The following is a 20,236-nucleotide window of genomic DNA, read 5'->3' on the forward strand; positions in this document are numbered from 1 at the left end:
TCATCCGTTTAATTTGAATATTCACTAAACATTAAAAGCACCATGTCTTGGGAAATGGGAAAAACAGATCTAGTTTATTTGAAAGTCTGTAGTGCTCCAAAGTTATTCCACACTTACCTTATGCAGTCAGAACATCCTAATTATTCACTGTGAAGAGTTTAAGAACTTTTCACAACTTTCAGAGACCAGTGTGAAGTTCTGCCGTGACAGTAAAGCGAACAACAAGTAGCATGCCAATGTGCATTTCCTGATTATCGGACAATAAAATGTTTACTCATTAGACACACAGAACACACAATGGACTTATTCTGACCTCAAGAGCTGCTTAAACAATATGTCGGTACAAAACAAATCGACCAAATCAGGGGAAGAAAAGACTTTAATTTTTAAAAAGAAAAGACAACCAACATTTTTAAATGACTAACCTGGGAGACGAGAGAGGACACACTCTTCACGGCGGGCAGGGGTCGGATCTCCTCGTACAGCTGGAGTCGAGTGTGGATCTGCAAACACAAAATGTCAATTGTTACTTAAACATTTCCAGTTTTTCATTTGGGGAAAAAGATGTAATTGTAATTTTTCATGTTGTGTTTCAGGTTTGCGATATAAATGTATGTTTTAATAATAAGATTCTGTTCAAAGTTCACAAGTTCAAAAGAATTGAGAAAAAAGCACTGAAATCAGAACTGAAAAACTGAAGAAAAAAAAAAAACACATTTCAGAACATGTTTGAACAGATTTACAGGGTTAGCAGTTTTTATGCAGAACAGGACTTCAGATCTTGTTGTCTGTGGAGGAAATTATGGCATTTCAAAAAACTGCGGCCTTTGGGATTTGCTAATTGTGTCCACCCAAACTGTAATTTGGATTTGATTGTGATTAATCAGCTTCATTCAACAATTCTCGTATTGCAACATTTATAAAAAACGAAGGAATCTACAGAACACATTCCAGTTTTGTTTGAAGCATGTCCTTTGTAAAGATCTGGAAGTCATTTGCTTCTTTTGAAAGTTCAACCTTCGCAGTGATTGGTTAAATCCACCTGTCACTCACACAGAACATAGCAGAGGCCAATAAGAAGAGTGGGTGGAGAAAGTTATTTGAGTATTGTGTGAAGTATCTCTCAGTCGTCCAGGTAGAATCCATGTCGAGGAGAAATTCAGTTTGTTGACCGGACAAAAGTTAGTTTGGTTGAAGACGTTTCTCAGTTCATCCAAGCTGCTTCTTCAGTTCTGGTCAGAATGCTGGTCAACACTTCCTTTTATCTGTCTGCAGGGAGGAGCTAATTACACTGAAACTACTCTGAAACTAACACACACACTTGTTTACAGTTTCTGTTTGTTAGTTCGGCCTATTGACCTGCACAGGGTGTGAGGTCTAATGGGCCTTCAACAAAACTAAGAGAACTAAAAAACAGGACAACAGAGAATCAGAACCCAGGAGAAAGGGGGTAACTATTCCTTACATGGCTGGTGTTTCTGAAAAACTACAGAGGATTTTCAGACAACATGAGATCCCGGTCTATGTCAAACCTACGAACACTCTAAGACAGAAACTAGTCCAACCAAAGGACAAAACACAGAGTCACAAACAAAGCAATGTGCTCTACTCCATTCAGTGCAGTGAAGACTCCAGTGAACACTACACTGGAGAAACTAAACAGCTACTTGACAAGAGGATGAGTCAACACAGATGGGAGAGCAGCAGTGGACCTCAGTCTGCTGTACATCTCCACTTAAAAGCCACAGGCCACTCATTTGAGGACAGTAAGGTACAGATTTTAGCCAGAGAAAAGAATTGGTTTGAGAGGGGAGAGAAAGAAGACATTTTTGTTAAGAAAGAGAATCCTTCTCTAAACAGAAATGGAGGCCTCAGACACCATCTATCTCCTATTTACAACTCCATCCTCAAACCTAAATCAAAACAAACAAGAGAACAACAGGTGTGTCCAGGTCAGGTCCAGAGGTGTGGAGGTTCCATTATGGCCATGAATTGTTCTGCTAATTAGACCCCACACCCAGTACAGGTCAATAGGCCGAACTAACAAACAGAAACTGTAAACAAGTAGGTGTGTTAGTAGTTTCAGTGTAGTTTCAGTGTAGTTAGCTCCTCCCTGCAGACAGATATAAGGAAGTGTCACCAGCGTCTGACCAGAACTGAAGAAGCAGCTTGGATGAGCTGAGAAACGTCTTCAACCAAACTAACTTTTGTCCAGTCGACAAACTGAATTTCTCCTGGACACTTATTTGAGCACTGAGCTGCATTCAAGAGAAAATGAGCAAATCTCAATATGTCTGTTTAAACAAAATAGGAATGAGATCATGATTATCATCATATTATCACCAAATCCCTAAATATGACTAAATAATCACATTTCTGACCGATTGCTAAAAGTATGGCTACTGGAGTTTAGATGAATTTAACAATTACATAATGAGTAAACCACAAAAGCAGGTGACAATTTATAGACAGACTGTTTTGACACTTGTTGGCCTGCTGCAACAGACGCTCACTCAGCCACTGTACAAACAATAGCTTTTTCCATGTTGTATTTGATACGCCCAAGCGGCCTGCGAGCTGAGACTGCTCCAAATCATTCCAACAGTCTGCTTCCACTGGCTTCCACTCCTTATCAACTCCAGCGCTGCAACTGCTCAATGCGCCGAGACCGGTCAAGTCCAGAGAGACTGTGCGAAATGGAAATTTGTAGCGTTTAGGCCCACAAAATCTATCCATCAGAACAGAGCTCGATACCCACGCACACATGAAAGAGTGGACTGGAGACAGCAGGCCGTAGACTAAATGAAGAAGAGAAGAAGAGGACACAACGATCAGATGAAGACACTGAGGCTGCCTGATGGTGACACGGAAGCTCTGGGCCAACTCCTCCTCCTCATGTGGAGCACAGACCACACCAGTGACAGGAGCATGACAGGAGCATGACAGGAGCATGACAGGAGCATCAGAACATCAGACAGGCGCACATGCTCTGTGTAATTAAGACATAAATGTTTAAAGGTACAGTATGAGACTTTCTGGAGGTGGCGAGTCACCTGCATCATTGCATGGAAACAGAAAGTTAAAACTCCGTGGCCACAGCAGCTTGTCAAAGCCTGATCTCAGACACTAAACAGACTGGGTCTGGTTAGCTGTTTGAGGGGAGACCACTGGGAATACCAGAAGCCACAGTGGGGCCAGTTGTGTCCTTAGACAAGACACCTACATTGCCTCATATGAATGGGGTGAGTGTTGGTGGTGGTTAGAGGGGATGTTTCAATAGTAGCTCACCACCACTGAGTGTGAAGTGAATGAATAATGCACTGTACAGCACTTTGGGCGTCATGAAAGGAGCTATATGTGCTTAATTAATTAATAAAACCATAAGTTTGGAACACTCTCCATAAAGACAGAGACGTTTAATGCCAAACTGTGGAGGTTTGTAGCCAAACAAACAACATTTCCATGGAAACAAGCTGGAAGAGGCCATCCTCCAGACCAAATAAGAGTCAGGTTTGTGGAGATGCGAGGTGCAATAAACACTGCCAAAAAAGGTGCATGCAAAATCAATCTGAAGACACATAGTTATTTTCAGGTCAGATGAACATGTAAAAGTGAGCATTGTCTTTGGGGCCTTGTGTTTGACATGTTTTATTTTACACTGTAAAACAATGGCGTCAGGTGAAGCAGAGCTCAGAGCGCCGTGATAAATCAGAGGCTGTTAGTGCGGCGCGGTGTCCGGGGCCGTGTGGAGGTTCAAATCCCAGTGTAAAGCCCACACTGCTGCTCCATAAAACACACAGCATTAGGAGTGTCAGGGGGTAATCCATGGGAGGCTGGAGAGAGGCTGGAGAGAGGCTGGAGAGAGGCTGGAGAGAGGCTGGAGAGAGGCTGGAGAGAGGCTGGAGACCACAGCAACAACACGGAGCTGCAGTCGGTCAGAGGACCAAGAAAGAGAAGACCCCCTCTGTTCTAGGACCTTCCAGTCCAAATAGATTACTTCCTTTCTGAGCGTACTCCAAGTATGCAAACTCTTCACTGTGACGAGTTTATAAACACATTTCACAACTTGAGGGCTGAAGAGGACTTTTGGGCATTAAACTGACTAGACTTGGAAGACTCAGAAAAATTTGAGAAATGCATGAAATTGTGAAGCATTTTTGCGTGACAGTAAGCCTTAGGTCAGCCGCTACAGAAAGACAGACTGATTTTGAGTGACAGTAGCTTAGTTGGTGTTTGTCCACTGATCTGAACCTTTGGGGTTTGATTCGCACTCTCAACATAAACATCACTTGACAGACTTGACTTGAGAATCCCCAGGTGTGACTACCCCAAATTTAAGACTTTAAGATCTTTTTAAGACCACTTAAATGAAAATTAAGATGAACATTGCACCCGTTATGCAAGGCAAAAAACACCAGATCCAATTCTAATAATGACCATTACTCACTGCTTTAAATAACTAATTTAAATAAAACCTCATTTAGAACTCATTTATAGTCATATGCATTGCTTGTGAAATAGCCAAAAAATTGTTTATAACATTCTAACCAGACAAACATTGTTTGCACATTCTCCAAATTAGAAGTTCATTTGCTTTTTTTCCTCCCTCTGTTTAACATCGCACTGCAGCCCAGTTGAGTTTACAAAAAAAAGGCTAATGAAATTTAAGACATTTGTGAAAAAAATAAGATTTGGGCAACATAATTTAAGAATTTTTAAGGCCATAATTTAGGAACATGAAATTTAAGACCGTTTTAAGACTTTTAAGACCCTGCGGCTGCCCTGCTTGAACAGCGGTCGGTTTCACTGACCTATAAGCTGGTGGTGTGATCGCAACTCCAGCAGAGTTTGAAGATCTTGTTGTGTCCTTGGGCCTTGGTCCTGTGTCTGCATACACTTGTGTGAATGTGTGTGTAAATGGGTCATTGCCTTACAGTGTTGGGAGTAGTGCGTTATAAAAGTAACAAATTACTGTAACGCATTGCTTTTTGCTGTAACTCAGTAATGTTTGGCATTACAGGGGAAAAAATTTTTAATATTTTACTCGGTACAAATGTGAGTAATGCATGTTACAATGCATTTTTAACCTGGATTGAAGTGGTGGGTTTTTCGTTAGAAGTTAGTTCATGCGAATTCGCTAAAATCACCGCGATATCAGCAGTGGTGAAACGCCGGAGATGCGCCCGAGTAGACTGTGAGGTAACCACGGGCGAAAGGACCGACTCAGACCTCCTCGCACCGCTGATGCCCGATCGCTTCCAAGTTCTAGTCCAAGATTAGTCCTGGTTTGGTCCTGGTTTGGTCCTGGTTTAGACCTGGTATAGTCTTCAGTTCAGTCCTGGTTTAGACCTAGTATAGTCCTGATTCAGTCCTGGTTCATCTCTGGTTTAGTCCGGGGTTAGACCTGGTTTGGTCCTGGTTCAGTCCTGGTTTAGTCCTAGTTCAGTTCTGGTTCAGTTCTGGTTTAGTTCTGGTTTAGTTCTGGTTCAGTCCTGGTTTAGTCCTAGTTCAGTTCTGGTTCAGTTCTGGTTCAGTTTAGTTCTGGTTCAGTTCTGGTTTAGTTCTGGTTTAGTTCTAGTTTAGTTTTGGTTCAGTCCTGGTTTAGTCCTAGTTCAGTCCATATATGGCACAAAAGTTCAGGATTTTCACAGTTATTTTAATGAGAGTAACTTAAAAGTGCTGCAATAGTAATGTAATGTTTTACATTTTAAATGCAGTAATATTGTAATGTAACAAATTACTTTAAAATGACAGTAACAAGTAAGTAACGCATTACAGTTTTAAAGTAACTTGCCCAACAGTGTTGCCTTAAAGGTGGAAAAGCCCTATATAAAAAGAAAAAGTGACTATTTTCCATTTACCATTACACAAGCAAGACAGGCAAAGTGTGCTCAGAGACACAACAGCACACAGACGCAAGCATCAAACCTCCAACCTCCAACTCCAGGTAATGGAGAAACGCTTACTGTCTCAAACAAAGCAAAGAACATCCTTAAGACTTTGTGGGCACGAGAGTTTGGCATTGCAGAGTGGTCTTCATTTAGGATTGGCTGTACTCTCACAAGATCTCACATATTTGAACAGTTATTTAACATTTCTGAAAGGCCTGTCCTGTGAAGATTGTTTTTACAGTAATAGACCATAAAAGGACAGGCAGGCTCTCTGGTTACTTAATCCTCCCTTGTCTTCTTTGTAACCAAAGCGTTGCCAGTCTTTTTGGTTTTTCCGACACACCGCGCTCCTGGTGACATCTGCTTAGGCACTTGTGCTCCACCAGCTCGGCTTACTCACCGACTGTGGAATTCCTGCTCAGAGCGTACCATTGAAATGCTTTTATTTACAGTGCGGGGCAGTGTCCAAGTGACGTGTTTTAAAGTCATTACCAGGGCTAGCATAGCGCCTTGTGTGTCGCTTTGGCAAACATCTCGAGCGGCCTGGTGGAAATAAAAAATACACAACTGAGAGAGAGTGTGCTGCAGCCAACAGGGCTCAGAGCAAACTCAGACTGGAGACATGCATCCAGAGCTACTAATATTATTCAAGCTAATTAAATTGTACTTTTGGTACTTTTTGTACTTTTAACTTCTACCATTTTTTAAGTGTAAGTTTTAAGAATTTATATTGACAATATTTAGATGTTTTGGACGTGCAAGTATTTGATTCTTGTTTCCCGTACGCTGGTCGTACTATCTTGAGAATTCCTGCTCTCATCTGATGTCAGGAGCCAGGCAGGGTCGAGTGTGTCACTACTTGGACGAGACACTTTAAGGAATACCAGATGTCACAGTGGAGCAACAGTGGTTCAGCTGCAAACTGCTGTTGTGTCCTTAGGCAAGACACTTCACCTACCTTGTTTAATATTCACTGACAAAATTTAAAAAATATTTCCATGACCTTTCATGAGCTAAAGTGAATTTTCCATGACTTTACAGCACCTACATGTGTAGAACTGATCAGCCTTTTAGGGCTAAATATGAAATGTTAACTCTTTGCACTCAACTTATGGTTTAGTTTTTTAACATTCAAAATCCTTTCAGTGCATTTATTGTCGTCTCTTTTAAACAAAAGATGCATATGTTCAGAAATAATCAGAACAGCCTCATGAGGACTTAACAGAACACTGTAGTTTCGTAAAAGAGATACTAAAACTCCATGACTTTTCCAAAACTTTCACTGAATTTACAAAATTCTGACATTTCCAGGCCTGGAAAATTACATTTTCAATTTCCATGACTTTTCTAGGATTTCCATGACCATGGGATCCCTGTTTTTAAAAATGTGACCATTTACCATTTCCCATTCATTGCTGTGGGAATAACTAATGAGGATCCAGAATAAAGAATAAAGAAAGATTCTCTCACATTATCAGTGGTGAAAGTTCAGTTAGTTCTAAATAAGCCACACTTGGAATGGCCCACAGTGAGTTTCAGACACAAGTATGAATGTACAGTAACGTTCAGTGAGGCCTGCACCACAAAGGAGCAGTGTGCACATCTCCTCTGAGGCTCTGGGGCCATACACTTCAGAAAGACCCAGAGGAGTCTAAACACACACAACATATGAGCGACCAAACAGGTGAACCAGAATGGACTGGAACCAAAACACTACATCCATCTTTAACAGGACGCAGGCAGGAAGCGTAACCACGGCGATGGATCACTGTGAGGTCAGGGGTCAAACACATCAGAGGGCTAAAGAGTAAACTGTGTTAATGCCATTTGTACATCAAAGCACTCAGCAACAGTCAAGTCCAGATGACATGGCCAGGACAGGGAAGAAACTCAAGGCTTCTAGACTCATTACAGTGTGTCTAGGCCGTCTGAGCACCAGCAGAGAGAGGAACATCACACAGAGGCAACAAAGTCTGACACAAGAGCTTCTTAGCACTCTAAGGTTGGTCAGATTTAAGTACATAGTCAAACATTTAGGAGTCTGTTTTCTCACTCTTATATTGACTGTGTAAGAAAAATGTGGTTTTCATCCAGTAATCAACCTAAAATGACAAAACTGGTTGCCTGGCAAATTCAGAATATCATCTCTGTAGTTTTGTTATACATATGGATATTCCCACTCCCTCCGCCACGTCTCGACTCTGACCAAATGTGATCATCTAATCAGATTTGTTTTTTTCAGTGACTCATGTGAAATGAAGGAGCTCACTGGCCACCATAATTTACAAACAAATGCAATTTCCCCCTAGCCTGATTCATCAGCCGGTTTCACTTCGTAGAAACCGTCTGATCTCACAACATTAAAATTCGTTCACTCGACAGTAGGTACTTTTTTATTTAACTAATCGCTGCTATTTGGTCATGACGTTTGTAATGACCCGCTAACGGGGCTAACTGGTAGATTAAGCTTTTCCCAAATCCCCTTGAATTCACCAAACATTTTCTTTGTTCTGGCTTTAAATCCTCGATCTCGGGAACTGTTGCCAACACAGAATGAACGGCTTTTCGCTGCTTGGCTGGTACCCGGACTCGCACTTCCGGGCTTATTGCAAACTGTCTAGTGTATTCTGATTCCTGACCTCGTCGCTGGAGAGAATTGAGCGGAGGCACTAGGTGGCGCCAGTCTGTCTTATTTCTCTCACCTCAAATGAACAGAGTTCAGTGCTTCGCTCATTGATTCTGAAGAAATCAACAATGTTTTTCAGTCCCTGTGATTTTTTTCCTTGTAAGCACATATATTAATTTTGATATGGGCATGCGTGTCCCTGATTGGTTAATCCACCTGACCATCACGCCCATCTGAACTCACTGGGGAGATTCACTGGTAACCAGACTCATTAAATATTGAAGAAATGTGTCTTCTGGATCCAAGGCAGCGAAATGAGAAGTCACACCTTGTTGTTTCTAATCCCATAGCTGTTTTTAAGAACAAACTGGTGGAAAAGAACATTTCCTCAACTAGAAAAAAAAAAAAAAAAGAAGTTAGGAACAGGGGCCTTAAAGCAATCATTCCTCACTCACAAAGGCTAAATGCTTTGCCGCTACAGCAATAATTTTAAAACTGAAACTCAATCCATCCATTAGTTACTTTTGTTGTTTTAACAACTGACATACTTATATCCATGGATAGCTAAATATATCCCATAATAAATTTATTTCTGCCATCTCCCAGGTCCTTTTTCAGTCACATACATAGAGGTTAGAGTACTATAGAGTGTTTTTTCTTCCTTGATGTCGAGTTGGATGACATAGCCCCATGTTTCTTCTAACAGAAAGGAAAAGCCCTTAATGGACACATACAACCAGATACTTCATGTAGCTCCCCAAATCCTCAAGTCCTCGTAATGTTCAGCGCTACAGCAGAGGAAGTGTGTTTGAAAGATGGAGAGCTGCTCTGATGGACCGACAGCCAAAGCTCTCAGATCACGAGGCTGGATCAGGTTTCAGTTCCCGCGTAGAGGGCGAGGAACTCTGGTTAACGTCCACGCTTCAGAGGACTTGGTGTGGCACAGGTCGGGGTTGATGTTTTCTCCATGGACCTTCCACAGAGGATCTAGTGTCCTCCGCTGGGTCCCATCTCCTGGTCGGGTTGCGGAGATGGCCGGAGGAAGCGCAGACAGTGGAGTGGAGCTTCTGTGAGGTGATGTGTTGACTCAAGAACAGGAGAGGAGACATGTTATTCTGGTCTGTCACGGCGGGTCTTTTCGGAGAGTGTGTGCTTTGGCTGGGGAAGGATGGCATCGGGGCCGGAGGAGCTATGGCCTGGGAACCATTATGATGATGCCAGGATTTTCCTTTCAGCGGACATTTACACAAGCTAAAACAATCAGGCGAGCAGTGCACCGTGTACAACCTGCAAACTCATCAATCAAATGCCCTGAGAGCGAGTGTTGACATTGCTTCATTGTGATAAACAGATATCTCATACACATGCAGTATGGGAGAATTTTGCAATCAATTCATCACCGTGGCTCTCTTTTATTTATTTTATTGCAGTAATGTGGCTGGTTGCTGTTGGGAAGGGCATCTGGTGTAATTTGTGGTGAAATTAATGGAATTTTAATAGGATTTGAGATTATATAATTTCTAATGACACAATCTCAAAATAATTTAACCCCATGAGGCGTCGGTGGGTCAGATCATCACCACAGAAGCAGTTTATGAGGAGCCCAGCCCATATCACATGATCATTATATCCACAATACAACGTGTGTATCTGTACAGGCCCATGAACATTTGTGTGATTTGGTCACACAGGAGAATGTCTGTGTTTACTAGTGTGGAACCAAAATGTCATTTTTCATGAGTTGTGTGTATGTTAGTTGTGTGACTGTAGATCAGTGTGTTGTGGATCACCACAAAAACAAGAAATGGAAATTATTTTAGTTCCAATTAGAATTTTAATGGCTACACTGAAAGAGAAAGGAACTGTTCTAATTAGTGATTATCTGGAAAATGCACAGAATTATAAATGGATAATATTTTTTCTGAGATTTTGAGACACTTCCCGTTGCTCGAGCTCGGTCCTTTGTGGAGTTATGACCAAAAAGACATATTTGACCTTGGTTACCTTGACCTTCAAGTGACCTTGACCGGTTTCAACCTGTAACATCCAGTGTACCCAGGTTATGTGTGTGCCAACTTGTGTGATGATTGGGTGAATATTTTAGGCCACAGATGGTTCAGAATTTGGCAAAATTGCCTAAATCGCGTGACCTTTCAATTGACTGTTTTTTTGGGGGGTTTTTTTTGCGGCATCGGGCACGAGGGCTTGACCCACGTACCAAATTTGGTGACAATCTGTCCATAAATGCTGGAATTATCGTGGGTGGACACACACACACACACACACACAGACACATATAAAAAACCCGGTCAACCCTTCGGGGACCAGGTAATAATGCATCAGTTTTATGTAGCACTTTTCTGAACACTCAAAGAAGCTTTACAGATCATTATTCATTCCATACTATTGTAGCCACAGCTGCCCTGGGGCAGACTTACAGAAGTGTGGCTGCCAAACTGCGCCATCAACCCCTCCAACCACCACCATCACACACACACACACACACACACCACTTTCATACTAGGCAATGTGGGTGAAGTGTCTTGCTAAGGACACAACAACAGTTTTTACAACTGGTGCCCCCTGTGGCACCTGATTTTCCCAGCAGCCGCCCATCCAAGTACTAACCAAGAGTATATATCGCCAAGAGTATTTTTTGTATATTTTACTCAATTATTTTGTTACAGCTACAGTTTTGTTGTTTGTTCAGAGGAAGGAAACACGATTATGCGACAAATTTGATATTTTCACTGTTTTGATGATTAAAACATTTGTGTTTCATATGAATTTTGCACAAGAAGTGGTTTTACAAGACTTTAAGTATCAAAGATACGATTTTGCCTTTATTTTTTATTGAATCATATCAAATATCGATTTGAAATAGATTGTACCAAACCAAAAGTGCACTGTATCAAAATATGTACCGTATCGCCAACTTCTTAATGATACTCAGCCCAAGTGCTGATTGTGTTATAACACTCTGAAGGGGGGTGTAGAGACCAAAGGGAGGGGAGACTTAGAACGTCAAAAAATGAAAGTAAAACTTATTAAATATAATAATACGTGGTTTTAGTGAATATAGCATTTTCAAAATAAAAAAGGTACCATAGTGATCTAAATATGTTATAATATATGTTTATTTTTATAATATGTGTTATTTTACTATGGCATATTAACTAAGTAATATTCAGTTGCACCTTGCCTCGTTAATGTGACATTACACATACACACACACACGCGTGCACACATGCCATTCTCTCCACTTCATTCAGTACAGATAACTTGGAAAAGGGTTTTAACATCACTTCAGAGGAAACTGTCAAATGATGACTTCCAAGGCCCAAAGCCAAAGCAACGAGTCTCACTCACTGAACTTGAACCAGTCCAGGTCAGTTGAACATTTGTCCTGATCATCTGTCCAGGGTCCAGATGAGCCCACGATCTCCTCAGGCAGACCTACTGGGACAAATTATGCTCTTACAGCAAAGTGACAGACATTTTCCACATTTGTGCTCGGCTCCTCGTGTCCTGCTGAGGTTGGCTTTGTCTTATTTGGGCCTGCTGGTTTCAGAGAAGAAACATGAAGCAGACCTGGCCATAGGGGACCACTCCAGAGCACGGCTGGGTGATATGGTGATAAAATCTAATTGTGATCTCATATGTGTGACAATCTGCTATTTTGGTCAAATTGCTGTACTGTGATTTCCTGCTTTTCAGTTTAATGCAGCTCTATGGTCAAAAACACACTTTTTTCCACTTTCTCTGATTGGTCAGCTTCCATCATGCTCTGAGCGAGTAACAGGTGGACATAACCAGTCACAGTCACTATATTTACATGCACGTAAAGAGAAACGCATAGCTGGCATACTACAATTTTAACAGATTGTTCTAAACATGAGGAGTCATGAACTGAATCTCAAAGACAGTGTGTACAATCCCTCAGTTGTCCAGGTAAAATCCATGGCAAAAGGAGAAATTCAATTTTCAACTGCACAACTATCTCAAAGATAGTGCAAAAAAAGAAAGCAATCTGCACTGCAACTGTTTCTCAGTCTGAGGAACTTTAAAATCTCCAGGTGCTTAATGCTCGAGTCCATGTTTGGACAACTTCTGTAAACACAGAGCACGCTCGCTGCGGTTGACGTCGTCGTGTCTCCAGTGCACATGCGGGACACTTTTGGGGTGTTTAATGTTCACACTGGACATCACAAGTTGCATTTAATTGGAAATGTGAACGACCTCGCAAAAACATCGTATTTCACAAAAAAATTCAAATTGAGCGTTAAGCCCTGCAGTCTGAACGTAGCCTTAGTGACATGTCTGTGAAAAGCGCTAAATAAATAAAAACTTACTTACACGTGAGACGAGCTGAGACTTTTACATTTTCAAGAACGGCAATAGCGAATACTTCGACGCATTAAAAAAGAGAACGCACTATGCTCCGCTATTAGACGCATGTTATTGGCCTGACTGAAAGTGCGTTGACATAGAGATTGAGTAATTTAAGCTAGTGTTACCTCCAGTCTGATCCAGGCATTTACACAGAACCGAGTCTGCTACTAAGAGGATCCTGTCCAGTTAGTCTAAAATGAGCCCATTCATCACAACTGCCAGCGCTTTCCACTTGGACACAGGCTACAGCTTTTACATGGCATTAAAAGAACCCAACTGGCACCGCTACATGATTTTTCTGTGTAACATCCAGTCCAACGCCAGGCCTATTAGCGAGCAACAGTAAAGGAACCTGAAGAAAAGTAGGCCCGTGGAGGACACATCTAAGTGGCCGGTTAAAAGTCCGCTGACAAAACGCTGCTCAATCTTTGGCAGGTGCAAATTAAATATATTGGATTGTATTTCCAGTGATTTTTATGAGTGAATAGTAGCATGTAGTAAAGTAAAAAAGGGTGTAGTGGAATTTATAGAAAACAAGAAAAGGGAACTGTGTTTAATTCAGGAGTCAGTTCAGCTGCTTTCTATTAAGAGTCGGGGTAATATTCGAAAAAATGTGCACTTGTTGGGACTGGATGAAAACAAAATGTGGCTTGGAGAATCAAATTAACAAACTAAACAGTACACCTACAAAAAATTATAATGATTAAATCTTATGGAAGTGTCAAACAACTTAAAAGAGGGTTCTTAGTTTTCTAAGAGGTATTAACGGCTGAGTAGGGATGTAACGATATCCAAATCTCATGATACAATATTTTCACGATATACATCTCACGATACGGTATTTACTGCAATATTTTGTGGAGGCTAACAAAATTGTGTATATGCTACTTTTTCCCACTTAAAACACCTTAACAAGACTATTTCTTCATGTAGTTCACGCCAAAACGGAGCAAAGGATCATGGTAGATGTAGTTCCCTCTGTTTTTTTAGCTATTGTTACACCACAATTATGAATCTAAGTAAAGAGACTTGTAATTCGATATATTGTGATGGTCTACGATATTATTGAGAGACTTTTGACAATATGATATTCAGTGTTGGGGAGTAACAGATTACATGTACCAGAGTTACGTAATCAGAGTACAAATTATGAGTAACTGTATTTGGTTACAGTTACTGTTTCAGTGAGTGGTAATTGGATTACAGTTACTTTGTTGGAATAAATGATTATATGGTGGTATTTTCCTGTTTTCACATTTTGGGCTATATAACTTTTTTTTCTTGGTAATTCCACTCATTGCCGGAAACTAAACCAGGACTAAACCAGGATTTAACAGGACTAAACCAGGACTAAAACAGGACTAAAACAGGATTTAACAGGACTAAATCATGCTGTGCCTCTGTGTCTCTCCTCCTCTTCTATCAATTATATTTTTAATTTGTTTAAGTAAAGTCTAGGCTTTTTTATTGACTTTTAGCAGACAAAACATCTTATGTGAGGATGTCCGAGTCTTTGCTTCTCTACAGCAAATCAAGTAATCCAAAGTATTCAGATTACATTACTCAAGTAATTTAATGGATTCTGTTACAAACTACATTTTGGGGTATGTAATCTGTAATCTGTAGGGGAATACATTTTAAAAGTAACCTTCCCAACACTGATGATATCACACTATTTTGGTTATTGTTACACCCCTACTGCTAACACATAACATATTTAGATCACCATTTTACCTTTTATACAATGTATGTTTTATACATTTCACTTTTGTTTTTTGTGCTCTGTCTCCTCTCCCTTTGCTCTCTGTCACTGCCCCTTCAGAGCACTATCACAATACTATCAGCATGCATCCCACTAATGAAACTACTGCACAAAGCATCAGGTTTGTTAAGTTGTAGTGTATTGTTTTATATGATGTTTTTGTATGTTTATGGAGAATCGTTGTGTGGGAGCATGTGTGATTTAGGCTTGTGGACGAAGCACTGGACAGAATCTTACTAGAGCAAACCTGACCAAATTCTGATGGGTTTGGACAAATACACTACAGGTCAAAAGTTTTAGAACACCACCTTTTTCCAGTTTTTACTGTTTACTGTTGAACAAAATGTTTTCTAAACTTTTGATTCATGAAAGTTTCCACCTTTGGCAGATAGAACAGCTGAACACACTCATGGCTCTTTCTTTTTACAACAGAAATCAAATATTTTTCAGGAAGTTCTTCCCAAGCCTGTTGCAGAAGTTCACCATAAATGTGTGGCACTTGTAGGTTGCTTCACTCTTCTGTCCAGTTCATCCCAAACCAGCTTAAGTCTAGTTTTAGTTTTAGCAGAGCTTGGATTTAAGTTTTGTTCCTTTATCTGTTTTTTTTTTAAACATCTGTCTGTTCAGTTCTTACCTTTGTACCATTTTAAGCTCTTCATTGGACTTGCACGACTTGAATTGCAATAAATAACTGAAAAAAATCAGGGAGTTCTAAAACTTTTGACCGATAGTGTACTTAACTTATGTTTGGGCTCAGGTCAGACAAATCACCCGTTTCCTGCCTACAGTAAAACCAGTCGCTCTGAGACTCTTAAGTGTTCAAAAGCTCAGAGCTCTGCACTTCTAGTTTAGATACAAGTCAGAACTGTGTTATTATTCTTTGTGAAATGTGGTGCAAAACTTCAGATACAGGATTTTTAAAGCATAAAAGATTGGCAATAAACTACACAGGAAGTAGAGTCACTATTGCAAATCTGCAGCTTCACCTCAGTCTGTGCACCATGTGGATGTAAACAGACACACGTGAGGAACTACTCTCAACTTTTTACTTTTAAAGAACGTCTCAAACTGAGCTGTTTGTGAACTGAGGTCATTATTTGTGGAGGACAATGTCTATGGATAATGTGGATGAAGATGCTGCACTTTAAATGTACCACTTTACGAGAGGTGAGGAACAAAGTTTTCTCATTATTTTCGCTATATCCCAAGTTTGTATTTTGCGTCTCTCTGTCCATTAGAGGTCACACAAACAATATCTTACATGTGTTATTAGACCTTTGAATATCTTAGTATTTATCAGGCTCAGGTCGGATTCGATCACTGCTCTGTCGGACGCGGGCCGGGATCAGACAGAAAAATTTGTCCCGATTCACACTCTAAATCTTACTGCTAACCATAAGGAGGGTCTGAAAAGTGAAAAGAGAGATCACTAGATTACTCAAACATGCATGGATGACACGTAAAACCCTCTTCAGACATGTTTTTGATGAGGGAACAATGTTACAAGGTAGAACAACATGGTAGAAAGCTCCAAAAAAGCTCCAAAAAAGCTCCAAAACTTCGCATAACCTTCCCTCGTTAACATATGAATCGCACTAACATAAAATCCTGTTAAGTGTGAGGACAAAACAAAGCCTCGGACTGTGCTGTGTGATATCTGATAGCTTCCCCGTCTCCCCCGTCACAGAGCGGCAGGTGAAGTGTGAGCGTTTCCATATGAGCTCGTGCTTTCCGAGCCTGTCAGATTAACATGATGTGCAGCTTCTGTCTCTGCCCCGTCTCAGAACAAAAAGGTGGAGATGGGCCGGCGGGGCGCTGGAGAAAGACCACGATTAAGACGGTTATTGATGGTGTGCCACTGAGTCTAGCCATGTTTGAGCTGAGCGTACAGGCCCAGGAAGAGAGAGAGATACTGTAAAATGTGCCGATATACGATATGGCTGTTCAAATTACGCAACTTCACCCGTACTGTAGACCAACGCAAGAAAGAAATGATGTGACGAAGGGTTTTTGCAGAAACGTTATCTAAAAAAAGTTTTGGACGTTGGCCATCTGAACGTGCTAGGCATTTTTTCACTTTCAAGTTGCTGCTGCTTGCATTTGCACCTCTCCAAGAACTTCGGTGTGCGTTTTCGGTTTCATTTCATTTCCACATGTTTGACACAAAAACCTTGCATATTTAGGCCTCCTTTCAAACTGAAACCACTCCGTTCCACCCTGTGATGTCAGGAAGTGCTCCTTCATGCGCCGTCACTAGAATCGTCTGAACAATTTGCCGACCTGGAAATGCCAATCTCTGAAGCTACGTCTATTGTTTTAGCCTCGTTGAACCTACACCCCTCGCTACAACAGAAGATATTTGACACTTTCTGTGGCAATCTTACCTCAACAAAAGGTAAAACTAAAATATACTGTATATTTTAATGGAACCAACTTTGGCTTAGCTTTAACTTCAAGTAGATTGTCACTAAATCAGTTCAGTTGAGGCTGAAAATAGCAGTTAACCTTAAAATTACCAATAAATGACATCATAAGGTGGAATGGAGCATTACGAGATTTAGAGATGTGGACAGCGTAACGACACAGAGTTACTCAAATGTGTGAATGAAGCAAAACACAACTCCAGGTCTGTTTTTGACAAGGTAACATTATAATAACATACAACCATTAAGACATGATATTAATATTATTGCATTATTTTAATATAATGTTTGACTGATGTTATAATAAAACTAAAAATTGTTTTCTTAACAGATATACCTATGTCTAAATCAAGGCTAATACTGGACTTTATTTAACACGAGAGCCTTGTTGGTGTTATTCCAATATACTGAGTATGTTATGATATTGATTATTATGCCAATTTATTTTTATTTATTTATTTAAAACAAGGACAGTGCACAGAAAACATGAAACTCAGACAGAAAATGCTCTGTTACAGATTTTGCTACAAGCTCCTTTCTATCTGCAGTCCTCAGGCAGGCACTAAATACATTAAAGAATTTACAGTATTTGCGCATTAAGGAAACTATTTACACAACAAATCATTAACAGTGTCTCCTTAAAATAATAACTATCCAATTCATCATTAAAACAAAAACAATCAAAATGAATTTATTCTAATTTCCATAAATACAAGAGTTCACATTCATCATTATCTTCTAAAAATACTCAGATTCATGGTCATCAAAATCCTCTAAAATGTACATTTACCAAATTCATCAGAATAATTATCCTCTAAAATACAATTCAACAACAACATGACCATCAAGACAAATGTCATTAGTGAAACACAACACAGTTACATCTACACAATCATCTACAGAACAGTCAGTCAGTCAGGATGTTTAAGCGTTTGAAGAAGTCTGATGTTGACACACCTGCTGTTCAGACGCCGTTGAGAGAAAGTGTGGGAGTTGGTGCAAGTTTTAAGTTCAGCTGGAAATGTGTTCCAGTTTTTTGCTGCCGTGTATGAGAAAACCGAATGTCCCATCACAGTACGCTTAACATTTCTCAATATCGAGAATTTAATTATTGAAAATGATTGATACTTTTGCGATATATGGTGCAGCCCTAGTTGTATGTACAGGCTGTAGGGTTGTCACGATACTAACATGTCAAACTCAGTTTCGATACTAAGGAATAGACGAATTTTCAACATTAAATCATAGTACTTTCTTTTCTATTCCGATGTGATCTTATATGTGTATAATCCTCAGTGGTCCAGGTAGGTTCCATAGTGGTCCATGTGTGTATACTAGTCTACGTGCTCTTATACTTGTTCTGATACAACTCTAGATCATTCTAAAGATATTCAGAAAAGTTTAAAGGGCCACTCAGACCATGTATATATGAGTGGACACAGCAAACACACTCGCCACCACATGCCAAATAGGAAGTGCACTAGGAGGCTCTTCTGGCTCCTTCTGACTCTGGCTCCAACTGATTTACATTAGTGAGCCTCGTCATTTTGGTCTTAAAATGTTCGTATTAACCCGCGACACATGATCCTGAATTTTTTTTCACAATTTTGTCCATCAAAAAAATCCTATTCATAACATAAGAGTCTGGCTCCAGATTCGCTCCTGTAACTGTGAGCATCGTGAGCTTCATTTGAGTGGTACTGAACGCTTTGGGTGACGTCACACTCGCTTAGTCCACTTCTTTACACGGTCTATAGGGCCACTGAACATCCAAATAACTTTTCTGTGTATAAATGGGTCTAAAATAGAAGTGTATCTCTATCCCTGGCCTTATTTTGGCATTTTAGTGCAGATTTGTTGAACATTTGACTTTTGGGCTTTGGGTTGTGTCTGCCACTTTAGGATCAACTACAGCCAGGACATTTGAATTTTCAGGTTGGACAAACGGCCAGTGAGTCAGATGCCGGTTATTACGTGACGAGCGCAGGCACTGGCGTCTATGGGCGGGACGTGAGGAGCCCCCCTCAGCTCCACTCGGACAGAGCACTCCAGTCACTGCGATGTCCCGCCGCGTCTGGAGAAAAGGGAAACGGTGTGATCGAAGCACAAATGTCTGCTCTGTTTCAAAGTTTGGAGCACACTGGTCTGCGCTGTGTTGGATTGTTGCGGCGGTCAGTCGGCTGTCAATCATCGCTGCCCCCAATCCGCCTGACACTGCCCAGTCTGGATTTTTCTGATTTTGCTTAAGGGTGGAGTCAAGTTTCGGGAGGGTGTTTAATGGCTGTAATTTCTGCCCTGTAAATGTGACGTTTTCAGTATTGATACTTGTTCAAATTAGTCTCCAGTATCTATACTTGTTTTAGTATCGATATGTTTTTCAGAGGTGGGACCAAATTGTTGTTTTGCAAGTCTCAAGTAAGTCTCCAGTTTTTGACCTCAAGTCCGAGTCAAGTCCCAAGTCAAATACAGGCAAGTCCAAGTCGATTCTCGAATCACTGCTCATAAGTCCGAGTCAAGTCAAGTCCAAGTCGTCTGCTTTGAGCTTCAAGTCATTTCAAGTCTTTAAACCAAAAAAGTACCAAATATATCTTAGAGTTTTGCAATTTATATGAATTTTAAACAAGACTGTACTCAAGAAAAGTCATATTTATATATGAGTATTTATATAAGAGTTGTAAAAATGTAATTTTTTCCTTTTTAAACATCTTGTCAAGATCTTAGTGTGAGTCATTACGGTCAGAACAGAAGGAATCCAGATTTAAAAGCGCTTAATAACAGTTATTTCGTCATTTGTCTGGAAGGAAATGGAAGGATCATGTTCTATGTTGTTTCCTCTGTTTTACTGTACTTTATATTACTGTAGTACATTTGAGGATACCACATCACAGTACTTCAGTTACATCCAAAGTAACAAACAGAAGTGGGAGGAACATGGTCCAGTTTGTTCCTGTAAAATTAATCACTGTATTTTCTAAAAACATATATTTTTAGGAAAAGTATCAAGTCTTCTCAAGTCACAGGGCTCAAGTCCAAGTCAAGTCCCAAGTCATAAACCTTCATGTCCAAGTCGAGCCCCAAGTTTTAGTCCATTTTATCAAGTCAAGTCTCAAGTCATAAAAACAGTGACTCAAGTCTGACTCGA

At 40.4% G+C, this 20,236-nt stretch overlaps 1 protein-coding gene across 1 annotated transcript in view; it reads right to left on the minus strand.

Moving 5' to 3' along the window:
- mpp7a (MAGUK p55 scaffold protein 7a) overlaps positions 1 to 20,236 on the minus strand; it is a 386,727-nt gene that overhangs the window by 247,787 nt on the left and 118,704 nt on the right. Inside the window, exon 5 of the mRNA XM_020930757.2 lies at positions 426 to 503. Coding sequence (XP_020786416.1) covers positions 426 to 503 — 78 coding nt within the window. The remainder of the gene's footprint in view (positions 1 to 425; positions 504 to 20,236) is intronic.

This window comes from Boleophthalmus pectinirostris, unplaced genomic scaffold (genome assembly GCF_026225935.1).
Source record: "Boleophthalmus pectinirostris isolate CB_2022bp ecotype Guang Dong unplaced genomic scaffold, ASM2622593v1 HiC_scaffold_15, whole genome shotgun sequence".
Taxonomy (NCBI): domain Eukaryota; kingdom Metazoa; phylum Chordata; class Actinopteri; order Gobiiformes; family Gobiidae; genus Boleophthalmus; species Boleophthalmus pectinirostris.